Source organism: Carcharodon carcharias, chromosome 7 (assembly GCF_017639515.1).
Source record: "Carcharodon carcharias isolate sCarCar2 chromosome 7, sCarCar2.pri, whole genome shotgun sequence".
Taxonomy (NCBI): domain Eukaryota; kingdom Metazoa; phylum Chordata; class Chondrichthyes; order Lamniformes; family Lamnidae; genus Carcharodon; species Carcharodon carcharias.
This window is the reverse complement of record NC_054473.1, coordinates 16,430,896-16,449,642: the sequence shown is the minus strand read 5'-3', so window position 1 is coordinate 16,449,642 and position 18,747 is coordinate 16,430,896. Positions and strand designations below refer to the sequence as shown.

The 18,747-nt window shown below is 44.3% G+C and overlaps 1 protein-coding gene and 1 pseudogene across 1 annotated transcript; one reads left to right on the top strand and one right to left on the bottom strand.

Moving 5' to 3' along the window:
• Window positions 1-556: 556 nt before the first annotated feature.
• On the top strand, window positions 557-4,790 carry LOC121280530 (annotated as a pseudogene).
• On the bottom strand, window positions 4,389-18,500 carry LOC121279973 (uncharacterized protein C3orf62 homolog). Its single transcript, XM_041191596.1, has 3 exons — window positions 18,085-18,500; window positions 15,535-15,638; window positions 4,389-4,642 (listed from the first exon to the last, which is right to left on the bottom strand). The coding sequence occupies exons 1-3, from the start codon at window positions 18,498-18,500 to the stop codon at window positions 4,389-4,391; spliced, it is 774 nt and encodes a 257-aa protein (XP_041047530.1).
• Between the last annotated feature and the right edge of the window lie 247 nt (window positions 18,501-18,747).

The window sequence follows — 18,747 nt, the reverse complement described above, 5'->3', positions numbered from 1 at the left end:
GCTGGATCGATTATTTCACACTTTTGCATTGCTACTCCAGCAACATAACCACTATGCGGCCGTTATCTATTATTTCTCCCATTTTATTTGGTGACCCTGGGACAACCCACTGCAAATGCTAATTGATCTGTCAAAACGGTCCAGGTCATGCAGGGAGGTATAAGTATGGAACGGAACATGCACAAGGAAATTCCCTTGAAACTACATCGGCAAACCGCCTGGTTTGGAAGACGTTTCTGCGATTTCCTCTGCATTTATCTCTGGTGGGAGGTTTAAGTCCACTTATAAAATTGCCCACGCAGACAATTGATGTGACAATTTCCTGAATACTGCTTTGACGTACCCTTGACACTAAACAATCACAAATGAACTATTAGGCATAGATATTTACCAACGTCTACCCATGTTCTTTTAGTTTACTCGGGGTGTGAATATTTTAGAGCATACGGTTTATTAGTCTACATCAGGACTTTCGGCGGAGGGTTTTGTTTGATACGTTGGGACACGTGGCTCCACTTGCCCGATAGTTAATTACTCGACTGGGAGCAAGAGCTCAGGAGAGGTCTTTGGAGCATGGCGGGCTGTGTGAAGAAATTTTATGGGTTTTCCGCTAAGCTTCTCAATGGCGAAGTCCTAAACTTCTCCCAACTCAAAGGAAAGGTGGTGCTGATCGTAAACGTCGCCTCTCTCTGAAACGCGACCAACAGGGATTATCACCATTTGAACGAGCTCCAGAAATGCTTTGGCAATCAGGGGTTTGTGGTGATCGGCTTTCCCTGCAACCAGTTCGGTTACCAAGTAAATTTGTCTTTAATGTTTTTCTTCAATGTCTTTTGGAGCTAGATACCTCTCCAACCCGCCTTATTTTAATCGATCTGTGTTGTCTTGATGAATTTAAAACTTTTTAAAAACTAATTATGGTTGTAGTCGCCCTTATTAATTTGGTTACCCATCGTTTGCAAGTTTTAAGGCTATATTAAGTTTTAACACTGATTTATATAGATTATTAGATGCATTAGTTTTCAATTTATGTGGTTTAGAAATACGATTTAATTTGGTATTTTCTTTTGGCGGCTATTTCATTTCGAAGAGTTTATCTTCATTCTCAATTTGCTTTTATCACGTTTAACTTCACATAAATGCAGGGTGTTGTTCGGCATCGACTAAGTTACGTTTATCGTTTATTTTTAAAGTGCAACGTAGTAAGACCAGATTTCACATTTTAATCCAGTGTGAATGGGAGCTAGTCTCCTTCCTTCTAACTGGCGCAGACGTGGCTGACCCAGACTGATCTTATACCAGGGTTGCAACGAGTCAAAATCCTTGCGAAGACGTGCTTATGTATATAGCTTTATTGCGTGTCTCAAAAGCCTGTTATGTGTAATTAATTACTCCAGTGACTTGCAAATTATCTAAATCGAGAGAGTGATTTACATGGTAGTGTCACTTTCTCTAAATGGTTATCGGTTTCTAGAACCCCAGTTTTGACAGTTTTAGGGGTTATTGGGTTTTCTACAAGCTCCCAACTCTTGGGAGGCGCGTTTGTCCGGCAACAATTATTCAAAAGGATTTTGGAATTAGCCTGGAAAAAATGGTGTAATAAATCGTGCCTAAAATGGAAATGAACCATTTATTTTTTTGTCAAAATGCTGCAGATCTAGAAACATAGGAGCAAGAGTAGACCATTGGACCCTTTGAGCCTGCTGCGCCATTCAATTAGATCATGGCTGATCAGCTACCTCAATGCCATTTTCCTGTGCAATCCCCATATCCCTTGATATCATTAGTATCCAAAAATCTATCCATTTCTGTCCTGAACATGCTCAATGATTGAGCTACCACAGCCCTCTGGAGTAGAGAATGCCAAAGATCGCCACCCTCTTAGTGAAGAAATTCCTCCTCAACTCAGTCCTAAATGGCCAGCCCCTTATTCTGAGGCACTGCCCTCTGGTTCTAGACCAACCAGGGGAAACATCCTATCTACATCTCCCCTGTCATGCCATGTAAGAATTTTATAATTTTCAAAGAGATCACCTCTCATTCTTCGAAACTCTAGAGTATACAGGCCCAGTTTCCTCAACCTTCATAAGACAATCCTGATCAGCCACGTGATTTTCCAACCATTTAAAGAATGGGTGAATGATGGGACTAACATGCCAAGTATTTTTGTTGTTGACATTGTTTTCCCAATGGTTTTGTAGGAGAACAACGAAAATAATGAGATTCTCAATGCCTTGAAGTATGTCCGTCCAGGTAATGGCTTTGAGCCGACTTTCATCATGACTGAAAAGATCCTGGTGAATGGACCAAATGCGAATCCAATCTTCACTTTTCTGAAAGAGAGGTTACCTGAACCTCATGACGAACCACGCATCTTAATAAGCGATCCCAAATACATCGTTTGGAGTCCAGTCCTTCGGAATGACATCTCCTGGAACTTTGAAAAATTTCTCGTTGGGGCAGATGGGGAGCCATACAAGCGCTACAGTAAACGTTTCGTTATCACTGACATTGCAGAGGACATCAAAACTCTTCTGCAAAAGGTCCAATAATAATGAAGTTTAAAACCATATAAAAATATATCTGAACTATGTTAAATTGTGGTGGTATGTTAACATTAAGCATTTTGCTATGATGATCATATAGGTTTAGTCAAGCATGTGTAATTGTAAAGTGTAGAATCATAATGCCATACAACTATCACATAAAAGATAAATGGGCAGAATTTTGAAGAGGTGGCAGGGTGTGTAACCCTGCCAATCAGGACAGCCCCACAGCCATTTAATGCCCTATGGAATCTGATTGGCCAGTAGCTCTGTAGATCCAGCAGTGCCGGTAGCAGTGGTGGCCAGGATTGTGACTACAAGCAATTTCCAGATTCTAAATCCCTGAGGTAAGTGTGAGGGCTCTGAAGGCGGGGAGGAGAGGTGAGTTGTTGATGGAGAGGCCAGAGGTGTGGGGAAGGAGCATCAACTGGGGGTGCTCGATGTTGAATGAAGACTCTTGAGGGAGATGCCTCCCTGCGTCATGCCTGAGGCTTAACCCCCCCACCCTTGAACTCCTCCCACCAGCCTCAAAATTGAAGCTGGTTGGGAGGAGGCCTTAAGTGACCACTTAAGGGCCTCATTTGTGGTGAAGGCAGGCAGGCTGCCCCAGGGCCCTCCTACCAGCAAATTCACCAGCAGTGGACTGAAATTCTGCCCTTTAGATCCCCTGCATTGTTTTTGTGCTAATCTAATAGATTTGTTCCTTGTTTTAGAAATGCACCCCTGGCAAACGAAAAAGACGCAGATGTTCTCCATATGACTAAAAGAAGATCCCTTGCTGATCCTAAGGAACCAACCTACCATGCTGTTAGGCATTTTACTATATGAAGGTGCTTTTTGAAAGGCTAACTGAAGAGCACTTGATGCATCTTGTAAAAGACTAACATGTTGAAACAACACAATTTAACAGAAGGGACGCTCTTCAAATAAACCTGTTTTGATTTTAAAAAGCTACCTCTGGCACGTTTACTTGATAAGAAGTAGGTGGTATGTAACTGGCAGAGGTTTTTTTCTTGCGTTAGTGCAAAGTCTTGGTATCTCAACTGAATGTGCATGTTTTCAGGCTGGGAATTAATCCTGTGCTTGGGAAATAACGTCATAAGATCCTAAATGTTTAACCAACACTGTTTATTCCATAAAACTATTCATTCAGCATATGCAACTGTTTTACACTATCTGCAATATGACATGACCTTTAATAATACAGTGTATTGAATACATTTGTTCATGTTTTTTGAATGTAGGAGGGTGTCCATTGTCATACTGAGCATGGACTACTTAAATTGAAAATTGGACCTTCTCACTTACCTCATGTAGTGGGCCATCATACTAAGTTTAATAGTAAGGGACTACTGAATAACTTGTGATAATCCCTAGTTTTTCTTCCAAAGTTGTGCAAATCATCAATGAGGGTTGACAATGACCTTCTGTACATAAAACAGGAGATCAAGCCTCTCACTTCATAGAGGGATCAGAACCAAATGTATGTATTCTGTTTCATCCTGAATACCAAACACAGAATGGAATTGCAACTGTACTTAGTTTTTTGTTTGGATCCAACAGGCAGAGCATTAGTCAAGAGCAGAACAATAATCATCTATAATATCCTCAAGCATTCTCCAGGCCAGTGGTGTAAAAAAAATTTTTAAAAGTAATTGCTCCTGCAATTTATTTAGCTCTTTCAGTAGATGCTCATGCTTTTGTAAAAGGTTGAGAAAGAATTCCAGCTGGAAGACAATTTTAGATAGTCTGTCCTCTCAACTTCCAGACCAGTCGGATGCAGTATCAGGGTATGCTCAGCATTTGGTGTTCCTTTTAACCAGTCACTTAACATCTCTCAATCTATAACTTTTTCAACAAGTTGTAATCCTCCTCCATGTCCAAGACAATATTAATCAGGTTGTCATCATCTGAGACTCTGTATTTCCCAATGTGTGGTTCTTTCTTTATTGGGCTATAGGGTGGATCCGCAAAGAATAGAGCCAGAGTGTCTTCTGCAGATACTGACCCGACAGATTGAGAGGGAGATAGACATGATTCACTTAAAGGTTCCAGCTTTCCTGCCAAGGCTTCAAGTGTGCGAATACTGGTGCTTTCTTAAAATATAAGGCATTAGTTAATTGTGGCAGAGCAATTGGAAAACAAGTCATTAATGCAGCCTATTTAAACATCTGTAAACTAATATATGTTTTCAATCATAACTTGAAAATAGTCTTTTGATTAAAATGTATGATTTAAACTTAAGATGAATATCCAAAGTTTTCACTGTTTATTTGTTAATGCAGGTTAGTATGGATAGAACAATTAGATGTAAACTAAGGTGATTATTAGAAACTTAGGGAAGGGTGGAAAAGTAGTTTTAATGGAATAGAGGTAGGACTGGATGTACTGTTTCCAAGACTAAACACTAAGGGTAGAATTTTCCCAGAATTTCATTAAGTACGGTAGTGGATGGGTAAAATGAAATCCTACCTGCCGATGAAAATGGCAGGGGTGTTCACACCGTATCTTCCCAAGCCCGCCTCATTATATTTTCACTCCCGTGAAACATGCCGTTGCCATGGTGGGTGGGCTTTCATTTGCCCGCTCACCACCACCCTGCTGTTCCATCATGCCAACCGCCATCTTTAAAAGGCAGCCGCCAGCAAAGTATTCATCACCACCAGCTCATCGCTGCTGCCTGGGAGACATGGCCAGCAAAGGCAAAAAGACTGCAGCCCCCCACACCAATGACAGGTCCCTTGAGCGACTGCTGGATGCCTTGGAGGCCCGTCAGGATGTGTCCTACCCCCCACTCTGGCTGCAAGATGGGTAGCAATGTCACCAACCCGGCTTAGGATGCAGTGGTAGCAGTGGTCAGCGCCAACGCCCTTCAGAAGAGGAAGCCACCCAGTGCCGCAAAAGGATGAATGATTTCCTCTGCTCTGTCAGGGTAAGTCACACTTTTCATCACTCCCAACTCACACTCTCAGACCCATAACACCCACAGGGCCCTCAGTGCCAGTGCAAGGGACATCACCATTCACTCTTTCACACACGATCATTGTCCTCATCCTGTCTGGCACCACTCACCACTCACACAGGCCAGGCATACTTATCATCTGGCCTGCAGGCATCCTGATACACTTTCCACATTTCTGTCCATGCAGGACAAACTGGCTCAAAACAGGAGAGAGAGGTCTCACACAGGTGGAGGGTTGCTGGAATTCAAAGTTCTCACAGAATTTGAAAACAGAGCCATCCAGCTGGCCAATGTTGACCAGGACCAGTTCTGTGCTGACGGTGAGGTCGGCGCTGCTCTACCAAGTGAGGATCCAGCAGTGCAACATCCATCAGATAACCATGTTGTGTGTGATGTGTCCTCTTTCACAGGCCACTGCCATGCACTAATTATCTCCCCTTGTTTTCATAAGCACATCTGGGAAGCAGCAGATGGAGTCCATGACCCAGAGCCTCCAAGCAAGCTCCAAAGAAACCTCCAAAGAGGAATCAGAAGTTACCCTCCCTGAAGTCCCATCACAGCACTTACCCACACCCTTCATCAGTACAGAGACACACACCTCGGTGGGTCCTAGCTTTAGAGTAGCCTCAGGACCACATTCTGGTGAGCACATTGCATTTTCTGATCCACAGCAGGCTGACACAGGGCCTTCCCAGGTCCTTGGCACTCGGATGATTTCTGGAGGCCAGAACGTTGCTGAGTCTGAGTCGGATGACGAGTCTCTGGACTTGGTCATGGCACAGTTGCTGGAGCTGCAAAGGCAAGCTCGGGAACATCAGGAAGATTTAGCTGCTGCAGTCCTCAGATTGCAAGGCACGATGGAGGAGTCTGTCCATCTTCAGGCTGAGGTGATAGCGCTGGCATTGCAATGCACCCAGGTCAACATTGGCAGGTTGGCGGCAGCCATGGAGACCTTGCTCCAGGATGTCACTCCTGCACTGCTGCGTGGGCTTAACTCCATCACTGATGCCATAGTTGGCCTCCAACAGTGTGTATGCTGGGCAACTCGATCTCAACTCCAGCTACCCCTTCTGCTCACAGCCAGGAGCCCTCGGGCACCCATAGGGGAGGCCAATCAGCGGGTGCACACTCTGGGACCATCCACCCAGGTGACTCTGGCAGTGACCAGCCCCATCTGACTGCACTCTTCCTGTGACCTCCATAGATCCAGCTTCACAGGCCGAGGAGGGTGCTACTGCCACACAGGACCCTGAAAGCAGGCTGGGGCCCTCCAAGTCTTGGCCCTTAAGAGGACGCCTGCCAAAGTCATCACAGACAGTGTGTCACAGTCAGCAGGCTGTCTCCATCTCTGCTGTGGATGTCCAGGGAGCACCAAGACATAGCAGTAGGGTTAGGACAGTTAAAGAGAATTAGCTGCACAGCATGGGCATGGGTGTTAATCACTTGTATATAATGTTCACTCTTGTTAAACTCCCAAGAATGTCTCCCTGCCTGTGGATCCTTATTCTGATGAGCAGTGTTCTTGTCACTCAGATGTGAAACCATTCTGCACAAGATAAAGGGCAGGTGTCTCTGTCCAGGACCTCTTCCCTGTGCTTAGAGCAGCCTTCAGACCACAATGACGTTCCAGCCTCACACTCCTTGGAAACATTACTGACGCGTGCACCTCGGCAGTGCTGTCATTGCTGCCTGAATGTAGTGGGCAGACGCCACAGTGTTCTGTCGTACTCTCTGTGTGCTCTCAGCACTTTTTAAGGTGGGGCTGGCCCCCATCACATCAGTATCTGCAACCAGTGATGCTGTGCACCAACTCCTGAAGGGCTGAGGTGCTGAAGGCGGACACAGCATCAGATGTGTCTAAAGTTTCATGGCTGCATCTCAGATGACCCTGATCATGGAACGCAAGCAAGCTGCCCTCAGCCAGACAGGAGTCAGACATTCTCAGAAGCTATGTGAAGATCTATGAAGTGTCCTCGCTGTATGTTGTTATCATCTTCCTGCAATCGAGCGACTTTTAGGGCCTCCACTACATCTCAATGGCAGGAGCGTTCTCTCAGAGGGTATTGACGTTGAGATAATCCAGACTGGAGTCAAATCACAACTGCGAAGTGAGGATCTACAGGGACACCTCACTGGATGTCGTCATCATCCTCCACAAATCTGGCAGTTATGAGGGCCTCCCTAGTGTGCCTGCCTCGTCTATCCAGTGCGACAGACTCATCCACGTCATCATCACCACCGCGGACTCCCTCACCCTCATCCCTGTCAGCATCCTCCTCATTGGAGGAGACATGCAGCTCCTCCAGCTCCTCCTCTGCCAGCTCCTCACCCTGTTGCAGCACCAGGTTGTAAAGAGCGCAGCAGATGACGACGATGTGTGACACCCTTTATGGACTGTATTGCAGGGCTCCACTAGACCGGTCCAGGCACCGGAACCACATTTTCAGCATCCCGATGGTCTGCTCCACCAAACTGCAAGCTGCTGCTTGAGCCTTATTATAGCGTTGCTCTGTTGCAGCCTGAGGCCAATGCATAGGTGTCATCAGCCACGGCCTCTGCGGGTAGCCCTTGTCCCAAGGAGCCAACCCTGCAGCCTCTGTGGACCCTGGAAGACTGTAAGGATCTGCAAGTGACTCAGGATGTAGGCATCATGCACATTCCCTGGAAACTGTGCGCATACTGCAGGATATGTTTCTGGTGGTCGCATACCAGCTGCACGTTCAGTGAGTGGAAGCCCTTGCGGTTGATGAAGTCCACCAAGTGTAGTGATGGAGACCTGAGCGCCACATGAGTGCAGTCAATTGCACCCTGCACCTGTGGGAATCCTGAGAATGGGCGAATCCAATGGCCCTTGCATCCTGGCTGTCCCGTTCCCAGGCGAAATGCACAAAGTTGTGTGCGATGGAGAAGATGGCATCTGTGACCTCATGGATGCATTTGTGGGTGGTGGATTGTGAAATCCCACAGAGGTCACCTGTGGAGCCCTGAAAGGAGCCACTGGCATAGAAATTGAGCGCTACAGTAACTTTCACAGCCACTGGATGCCCTCCATGTCCCCTTGGCGCCAAGTCCTGCAGTAAGTGGCAAGTGTGAGCCACCAGGTCCCTAGACATGTGCAGTCATTGGCAACACTGGTTCTCAGTCACCTGCAGGAATGGCAGGCAGCATCTATAGACCCTTGGTGTCGCTAGGCGCCAACCAGCCACGGCTCGTTGTCACTTTTGGGCAGGGTGCTCAGGAGCCCCTGCTGCCCCTGCTTCATGACGTTGCTGCTCCTGCATTCATCCATCTATCTTTCTACAAAAGATATAGAATGTTAGATGAAGCAGAAAAAAGATTGGAATTGATGGATACGAAAGCAAAATATTGCAGATACATACGGTGGAATTTTGTCACCAGTGAGGAAGTTCCAATATTGGGATGCAAAGTGGGTAGCGTGGCTGCGTGGATGGAAGATGAAAGGGAATTTCATTGGGGCCATCCAGTTAATGGCCGGCAGATGTGGGGCCCTGCCAATAATGAGAAGTGGATGGGGGAAGTCCTAACTCCTGAGAAGCAGACATGATATTTAAAGGAGAGGCAGCTGTCTACTGCAGCAAAAGCAGTGGAGATGAAAAGAAAGGCCAGACATGGGTGCTGATAATACCATGTCAATTATTAGAGACTGACATTAGTCAGTTATTAGAGTCTGACTCACCTTCGGGAAGAGCAGTTGGGGAGGTGGAGCCGCTCAGAACCGGCCCGCGTTGTTCGAAAGGAGAGTGAAGAAAACAAATTGTGATGTCACAGGAAAGATGCAATTTGATTGGTTGGAGAAGAAGCTAGCAGTTTGGAGAGTATCTAATAAGTGTTTAAGGTTTATTCTATTCCTAAGGTTTAAAATAAAGTATGAACTGTACATTTGGTAAGGTTTATTCAGTAGGACCAAGTAATATAAAGTTAAAAGAAGTAAACCAAAGTAAAATAAAGTAAACATAAAAGAAGTAAATTGAAGCCATGACAGGATAGCTCAACCGTGTGGAATATGTGTGCTGTAATATGTGGGAGGTCGTCATTGCTCCCGATGTCCTAGATGACCACATGTGCCAGAAGTGTCACCAGTTGCAGAACCTTGAGCTCTGGGTTTCAGAGCTCGAGCGGCGGCTGGAGTCACTGTGGTGCATCCGCGAGGCTGAGAGCTACCATGGATAGCACGTTCAGAGAGGTAGCCACACTGCAGCTTAGCAGCTTGGAGATAGAAAGGGAATGAATGGATGACTACCAGGCAGGCCAAGAAAACTAGGCAGATAGTGCAGGAGTCCCCTGGGTCCTGCTCACAAATTGGTTTTCCATTTTGGAAGTTGGTGAGGGTGCTGGTTCCTCAGAGGAGTGCAGTCAGAGCCAAGTTTGTGGCAACACGAGTGGCTCAGCTGTACTAGAGGGGAAGAAGAAGAAAGGAAGAGCTATAGTTATGGGAACAGACAGGAGTTTCTGTGGCTGTAGACATGACTCCAGGATGGTATGTTGCCTTCCTGGTACCAGGGTCAGGGATGTCACTGAGTGGCTGCAGGACATTCTTCTGGGGAAGGGTGATCAACCAGAGGTCTTGGTCTGTATTGGTACCAATGACTTAAGTAGGAAAGGGGATAAGATCCTGAAAGCAGACTGTAGGGAGCTAGGAAGGAGATTGAAAAGGAGGACCTCTAAAGCAGTAATCTTAGGATTACTCCCAGTCCCACATGAGCGATTAAACACATGGCTGGAAAGCTGGTGTAGGAGGGAGGGCGCCAAATTTCTGAGGCATTGGGACCAGTTCTGGGGAAAGTGGGACCTGTACAAGCTGGATGGTCTACACCTGATAAGGACTGGGATGAATATCCTCACAGGGAGATTTGCTAGTGCTGTTGCTAGTTTAAACTAGATTGGCAGGGGGATGGGAACCTGAGGGAAAATTCAGAGCAGAGAACAGGAAATGGAGAATTAGCGAGTGAATCTGAAAGACAGAAGAAGCACAGGTTAAAAAGTACAGCACAGGAATTTGGCAGTGTTAAAAGGTAAATATGTAAATACAAGGAGTATAGCAAATAAAGCCGATGAGCTGAGGGCACACATAGACACATGGCAACATGATATCATTGCTATAATGGAAACTTGGCTTAAGGAGAGGCAAAAATAGCAGCTCAACATCCCTGGATGTAGCTTTCAGACAGGAGAGCGAGGGGGATAAAAAAGGCGGGGGTGTAGCATTATTAGTTAAAGAGTCAATTACAGCTGTGAGGAGGGATGATATCATAAATGAGGCATCAAATGAGGCCATATGGGTTGAGCTGAGATATAAAAAAGATATAGTAGAAGAGAGTTAGAAGAGCAAATAATGTAGGCAGATTTCTGAGTGCAAAAAAAAAGGACAGTAATAGTTGAGAACTTCAACTACCCTAATATCAATTGGGATACGAACAGCGTGAAGGGCACAGTGGGTGCAAAATTCTTGATCTGCTTTCAAGAGAACCTTTTTTAACCAGAACATAACAAGCCCAACAAGACGGGGTGCAATTCTAGATTTAGTCTTAGGAACTTAAGCTGGGCAAGTGGATGAAGTAGCAGTGGGGGAACCATTTTGGAGATAGTAACCATAATACAGTTAGATTTAGCATCATTATGGAAAAGGACAAACATAGAACAGGAATGAAAGTTCTAAATTGGGGGAAGACAAATTTTACGAAGCTCAGAGGTGAGCTGCTGAGAGTGGGCTGCATACAGCTATTAGAAGGGAAAACAGTGTCAAATCAGTGGGAGGAATTCAAAAGTGAGATTCCATGGGTGCAGTGTAGACATGTCCCCACAAAAAAGGGTGGTCCTGCCAAATCTAGAACTCCCTGGTTATCCAGAAGCATACAGGCCAAGATAAAGCAGAAAACGAAAGCTTATGACAATCACAAAAGACTTAATACTGTAGAAAGCCAAGAGGAGTATAGAAAGTACAGCGGCGAAGTAAAAATGGAAATTAGGAAAACAGAGAGGTTACGAAAAGACATTAGCAGGTAAAATCAAAAAAACCCAAAGATGTTTTACCTGTACACCAAGAGCAAGAGAATAACTAAGGAAAAGGTAGGGTCTATCAGATATGTACATGATAACTTGTGTTTTGATGCTCAAGATGTGGGCAGGATTCTGAATTACTACTTTGCTCCTTCTTCACTAAGGAGAGGGATGATGCAGAAATTCTAGTTAAAGAGAAGGAGTGTGAAACATTAGATACAATAAGCATAGTGAGAGAGGAAGTACTGGAGTGACTGACATCCTTGAAGATGAATAAGTCACCAGGGCTGGATGGATTGTATCCCAGGCTGTCAAAGGAACCCAAGGAGGAAATAATGAATATTCTGAGGATCATTTTCCAATCCTCACTAGATAGAGGCGAGGTACCAAAGGATTGGAGGTCTGCAAATGTTGTACCATTATTTAAAAAGGGTGCAAGGGATAGGCCAGAAAATTATAGACCAGTCAGTCTGACTTCAAGGGTAGGCAAATTACTGGAATCAATTCAGAGACAGGATAAACTGTCATTAGAAAGGTACAGGTTGATCAGGAACAGTCAGCATGGTGTTGTTAGGGGAAGATTGTGTCTTACTAACTTGATAGAATTTTTTGAGGAAGTAACAGGGAGAATTGATGAGAGTAGTGCAGTGGACATTGTCTACATGGATTTTAGTAAGGCATTTGACCAAGTCCCACATGGCAGACTGGTTAGAAAGTGAGATTCCATGGGATACAGGGAAAGGCGGAAAGTTGGATCCAAAATTAGCTCAGCTGTTTTTGTGAATGGAAAATGGTTTACAGTGGTGTTCCACAGGGCTCAGTGTTGGGGCCCTTGCTGTTGTGAATATATTAATGATTTGGACATAAATGTGGGAGGTATGATTGGGAAATTTACAGGTGACACAAAAATTGGCCGTGCAGTTGATAGTGAAGAGGATAGCTGTGGTTTCCAGAATGATACCAATGGTTTGGTTGAGTGGGCAGAAAAGTGGCGAATGGAATTCAATCCAGAACAGTGAGAGGTAATGCATTTTGGGAGGACAAACAAAGTAAGGGAATACTCAATAAACGGGAGGATATTGAGAGGGGTTGAGGAAGTGAGAGACCTTGGACTGCATTTCCACAGGTCCCTGAAGGTGGCAGGACAAATAGATAAGATAGTAAAGAAAGCGTATGGAATGCTTTCCTTTATTGGACAAGGTATTGGATACAAAAGCAGGCATGTAATGATGAAACTGTATAAAATGCTGGTAAGGCAACAGCTGGAATTTTGTTTACAGTTCTGGTCACCATGTTACAGGAAGGGCATAATTGCTCTGGAGAGAGTACAGAGAAGATTTACAAGAATGCTGCCAGGGCTTGAAAATTGCAGCTATGGGGAAAGATTGGATAGGCTAGGGTTGTTTTCCTTCGAACAAAGGAGGCTGAGGGGTGACTTAACTGAGGTGTACAAAATTATAAGAGGCATAGATAGGGTACAATCGAGGGCAATACCAACATGGTGACTGGCGTGGCTGTGAGGGACGTGACAATATGAATTTCTGTGTTTGCAGAAAAAGAGAGCTCACTGTTACAGAGAAGGGCAACGGATTGGAGGAGATATGCCATTTCTTGCTAACTGACTCTGGCAGAAGATGAGGCATTGCAGTGAGATGGCCAGAAAGCAGGGCAGCCTGTTCCTGATGGTAAGGTAGCCGTGGAGCCCAAGACAGTGAATAACCTAATGAAAGAGGCCAGTAAACCTTCTAGTGAGCAATAACTAGCGCACCTGTGCTCATCACTGAACACTGGGAGCTCCAGTTCAAGGGCAATCAGAAGGAGGTGTTGGAATGTGCAGTGCCCTCACACTGCTCTTTTTCACAGGTCAATCAGAAGATAAAGTAGCAGCCATGCCTGTGAAAACATTTGACACCTCAGAAGAGGAGGAAACATCTGAAGAGGCAGCATCACATCATCCCAGTGCATCCTCCATCAGCGGAGATACTCTAATGTCAACAGGCATTGAAGTGGGCGTAGGAATGGTGGCAACATCTGGTGAGCATAGAACAGATGTGCCCGGACAGCTGATGGAGGCAGTGACAGTTACGGCCAATCCCACTCAGAGAATTGTGGAACAGCACAGCGATGCTCAACTTTAGGCATGCGTTTGGATTTGTCAGCAGGGTGGCTGATGCTGGAGCTGCAGTGTAATGTGTCTGCATCTGTACAAATAAAAAAGTTCAAACATATCTTTGAGGACTGCTGCTTTGATTGCCAAGCATTTAAAGAAACTGATTGCAGCATGCTTATGCAATTGAATATTGCAAAGGGGGTCTCAAAACCGACAATAACTTCTTATTTGCATATGCAAGAGACCTGGATGCCTACGGAGGAGCCTTTACAAAGAAGGTGAGTGGCAAGCTTGTAATATAAGATATGCTGCTCACCATCTTGGACCTACAAGTGTACATTTTATGTAAGGTGAGCACACGGAATTCAATTTCAAGGCCTAGTTTAGCTTTTTCCCCAGTAATTTCGTTTCCAAACAAACGTGTAATTTTATAAACATGGTATTAGTCAGAAAAATGTCCTCTACATTTCCTATATTTAACTATTTCATAAGTGAATTTGGTAAATTCAATATAATCTATGTCTCAAGTTTTTTATGGATGTACTACAAAACATGGAAGAGAGGTATTTCACTTTGCACCACCTCAAATATGGTAATACAAGAATGCCAATACACCTTCCCAGTATCATCATAGAAGAGTAAAAATTGTGAGGGTATTATTTATTGTGAGGTCTGTACAAGGCACCCAAGGTTCATAATCATGGATATGATATTAGAATCATAGAAAGTTTGTGGCACAGAAAGAGGCTATTTGGCCCATCATGTCTGTGCCAGCTGAGAAAAGTCAACCAACCTAATCCCACTTTCCAGCATTTGGTCTATAGCCCTGCACATCCAGACATCTTTTAATCAGTTGAGGATTTCTGACGCTAGTACTCTTTCAGGCAGTGAGTTCCAGACCACCACAACCCTCAGGGTGAAAACGTTTTTCCTTACCTCTCCCCTAATCTTTCTACCAATCACTGTAAATCTATGCCCCTAGTCACTGACATCCCTGATAAAGTAAATAGACCCTTCCCATACACTCTATCCAGGCCCCTCACAACTTTGTATATCTCAATCAAATCTCTCCTTAGCATCCTCTATTCCCAGGGGAACAACAACAATCTATCTAATCTTCCCTCATAGCCGTAATTTTCCAGTCCTGGCAACATCCTTGTGAATCTCCTCTATACCCTCTCTAATGCAATTAAATTCTTTCTGTAATGAGGTCGCCAGAACTGCGCACAGTACTCAACTTGTGGCCTAACTAATGATCTATAGAGTTCCACCATAACCTCCCTTCTCATCTATTCTATGCCTCGGCAAATATGTGAAAGGATCCCATATGTATTCTTAACCACTTTATCAACCTGTCCTGCTACCTTCAAGGATCTGTGGATATTCACTCCAAGGTTCCACACTTCCTCTACATCTTTCAGTATCCTCCCATTTAATGTGAAATTCTTTGCCTTGTCAAAATGCATTAAATGTTTGGCACTCATGCAACAAGCTCTCACCAATCTTTAGTTTTCTTATGCGTTGAAACGAGACTCTTCTTCATGTATTGTATGTCCTTTAGGGAAGGAAATCTGCAATTCTTACTTGGTCTGGCCTACATGTGACTCCAGAACCACAGCAATGTGGTTGACTCTTAAATGTCCTCTGAACAAGAGCAATTAGGGAGGGGCAATAAATGCTGGCCTAGCCAATGATGCCCACATCCCATGAACAAGTACAAAAAAAAATTGCTTTGGTTTGATATTTTAACAGTTGCTAATCCATGAATTAATGCCTCAGTTAAAATAGTGTACAAAGGACTTTCATTGGAATAGTTTTTGTATATCAACATTCAAATAGCCTAATTTCAGTGCGTATTACTTAAAAAAGGGAGCAGTTCAGCAATAAACAACTATTACCTATAACTTCCAGAAGATTCTTTGTCAATTCTTCACATGAATTGCTTGGAGAACTATTTCCCTGTGCTTCCAGACAGGCATAATTGTTGGTTTCTTGTGAAGGACTTTTGTAAAAAGGGAAATGTACTTTTATAAATTTCAAATAAGTATGAGAAAAATAATTATTTGAGTTCCTCAAATTTGGTTTTTGCCCTGCTCACAGTACTGAGACTGCAACAATTAAAATCACAAATAGCAGACTGAATTTTCCCAGCTCTTTGGAGACAGGCTGTGAGGTGGAAGGGCTGGCAATATAGCAGTGGGAAGGCTTCAGGAGGAGAGCCTGGTGTTTTCCTCCCACCATGGCAAATTACCAATAGCCACCACTGGGCGGTCACTTAAAGGCCCAATTAAGAGGCACTTCCACCCCCAAGGGCATATTGCCTACATCAGGAGAACCTGCTGCCATGTGGGAAGACTTCCAGGTAAACCCGGTGAACTCTCAGCTGGTGCCCAGGAGCAGAGGAGTGACCTCCTGGATGAATGCTACTTGGCCCACGGAGGGGCCCCCCTGGTGGCAGTGACTGTCCCCGTGCCTGAGTTTCTGCCACTGCAATAACCACCACCCCTGCGCCACCACCCAACCCCACCCACTCCCTTTCCCTGCCCCGGCACCACCCCAACCCTGATTGCCAGGGGTTGCTTGACTGGCCCCAGCTTGGATGGGTATTTGGTTTATTGAAAATAATCATCATGGCAGCAGGGGATGAATTGTGATAATATTACAAATAAATCAAGTAATCATAACATAGTTACAGACAATCATTAAAATAAAAATAAAGTATAAAATAATAAAAAGATTTCACAATTCTGAACATTTAGATAAACAAATAATTACAATACATTGCAAAATGCAGGTCTCCTTAATTTACAGAATAAAAATTAAAGGTCTATTGCACTCTGCGTTTTGTATTAAAGTCCATTACTCATATGTTCTCATTCTCAGGAAATCTTACATGTCTGACGTGCCCTGTCTCTTGTTCTGCAGACTCAGCAGTGGCCATCGCTAGCTGCATTGCTGCTAAGATTGCTGAGTTGCCAATCCTCCGGTTGGGCCAGGAGCTCTGGACGAAATGGTGGGGGCAGGCGGGGGTGGGGGGTGTGGGGGTGGTGGGGGGTTTGGTGGTGGTGGTGTTGCTCACATCCTCAATTGGATGGCAGCGTCAGCAAAATGCTGCCTACAGGGTCCTTTTGCTTGCCGGAGTGGATCACTCTTATCAAACGTAGGTTCTATATTGTTGCCAATGCCTTTCGGTCTGGTGATGGGACCTTTTCCCAAATCATTGTGTGACAAAGATCGTTGCGTGACTCTTCTTTATCCCCTTGATGCTCTGCTGCTTTTGACACCATTGCCCAGTCAATCCTCTTTGACTGTCTCTCCTCAGTCCACCACCAAGGCATTGCTGTTTTCCGGTTTCACTCTTATCTAACATAGGCTTGCCAATGGCTTTGCTTCCTTTGCTTACAGTGAACACTGGTGTGTTCTAGTGCTCTTTCCTCTTTTTTTACTATCCACATGCCACTCTTCAGAGATATTATCTAGAAATATGGATTAAGCTTTCACATGTAAGCTGATGATTACCAGCTCTACTTCACTGTTTCCTCCATTGACCTAAGAGTCATTGCCATACTTCCAAACTGCCAGTCTGATATCAGGACTTCCATGAGCCCAAATCTCCTCTTTCTGAGTTTCGGCATAATCAAGTACATTCTATTAGTTTCTTGGCACCACTTCTGTGCTTCTTGGCCTTGACTCAATCAACCTTTCTAAGTACCATTTCAACCTTCAACTTTCAGAAGATGTGGAACCTTGCCAGAATGCTTGACTCTGCACTCAGCTCCCTTCAGCCATCTGTTCTTTATCTCAGTGACATTGCCCACATCTTCCCCTTCCATTGCAAAAACCCTGGTTCACACCTTTATCACTTCAAGGTTTGAAACCCCTAATGTTTTACTAGCTCGCTTCCCACCTCAATTTTTTAAGAAGCTGAACTGCTGCATAGCATTATACCCTGCATTCTTATGAACGGAAAAGTCCCACATTCGTAGAATCTCTGTACTTTCCAAGCTCTGTAAGACTCCTCAAGACTCAGCATGTTAATTTCAAAATTACCATTGTTTCCAATCTCTTCATAGCGCTGCCCCACCTAACTCTTACAATCTCCTCTTGCTGCATACACCGGGTGGTTATTTAATACAGGACTTCAAATCCCTTGTCTCTTCAGTCTATCCTTATTTACCACAGCCATGCGTGCTGCCAGAACTCTCTACCCTAGTATATTCAGTTCCTTCCATATTGCTGTCCTCTTCCTTGTTTTCAAAGACCTTCTTTTAGTGGTACTTTCCATTTCCTTTCCTAGCCTCTCCATTGCTGCCCTTTCCCCATTGTATCCCATTCCTCTGTATTGTAAAGTTATTTGAGACATCTTCCTGCATGTGAGGACTATTTGAAAGGAAGCTGTATGATCAAAGTTGGAAACTTACACAATTCCTAGCATAGTTATTCAGTACCTGATGTATTCTTGTGTAAAGTTATCTGTGTTCTCACAACCATTCTCAAAGGGACCATCGGGCACTGGGACATTAGCATTCACAACAAAGCTTTCCGCATTTCCAAAAACAAGCCGCTTTACTTTAAATGAAATATTATTGCAATCCATCAAGGCAAGTTCTGCAGGCACACAGTAATATGGTCCTCTCTCAGACAACACTTGCAGAACTGGCTGTGTGAGATGTGGCGAATTGAAAGATGGATACATTCTAGCGATAGGATGGTTAATGAATGCACCAGCGTTTGGTTGCAGTAACCTTCCTGAGTCAAGCCACTCGGGGTCTGAAGGGAACACGGGAGATACAATGTTGTCCTCCAGAGCTCGGTCCAGAGCTGCTGCTAGATCTTCCCTGCACTGTTTCAGTTTTTCAGACATTTCATTTCACTGCATGGAAAAGCATAACAACAAAATCTAGTTTACTACTTAGCATTAGAAACACATACAAGAGCAATGTGAAGCTACAGCGAAATAGTAACATTTATATTGATTAATAATATTTTAACTGGTGTAAACAAAAACTATCAACATAGCTTCACATAAGAACTGTTGTAAATTTGATACTTTCACAACTTCATTGAATTGCATAAACTTTTATTGTTCTGCATTAAGTTGTGGTTTTAAA

Excerpts from the sequence above, each read along its gene's own strand:
- LOC121279973 (XM_041191596.1), bottom strand. The coding sequence starts at position 18,500 with ATGTCTGAAAAACTGAAACAGTGCAGGGAAGATCTAGCAGCAGCTCTG. Across the intron at positions 15,639-18,084 it reads TTTACACAAGAATACATCAG|TCCTTCACAAGAAACCAACA; the intron begins GTACTGAATAAC and ends TTTTTACAAAAG. Across the intron at positions 4,643-15,534 it reads GAATCTTCTGGAAGTTATAG|AAAGCACCAGTATTCGCACA; the intron begins GTAATAGTTGTT and ends TTATATTTTAAG.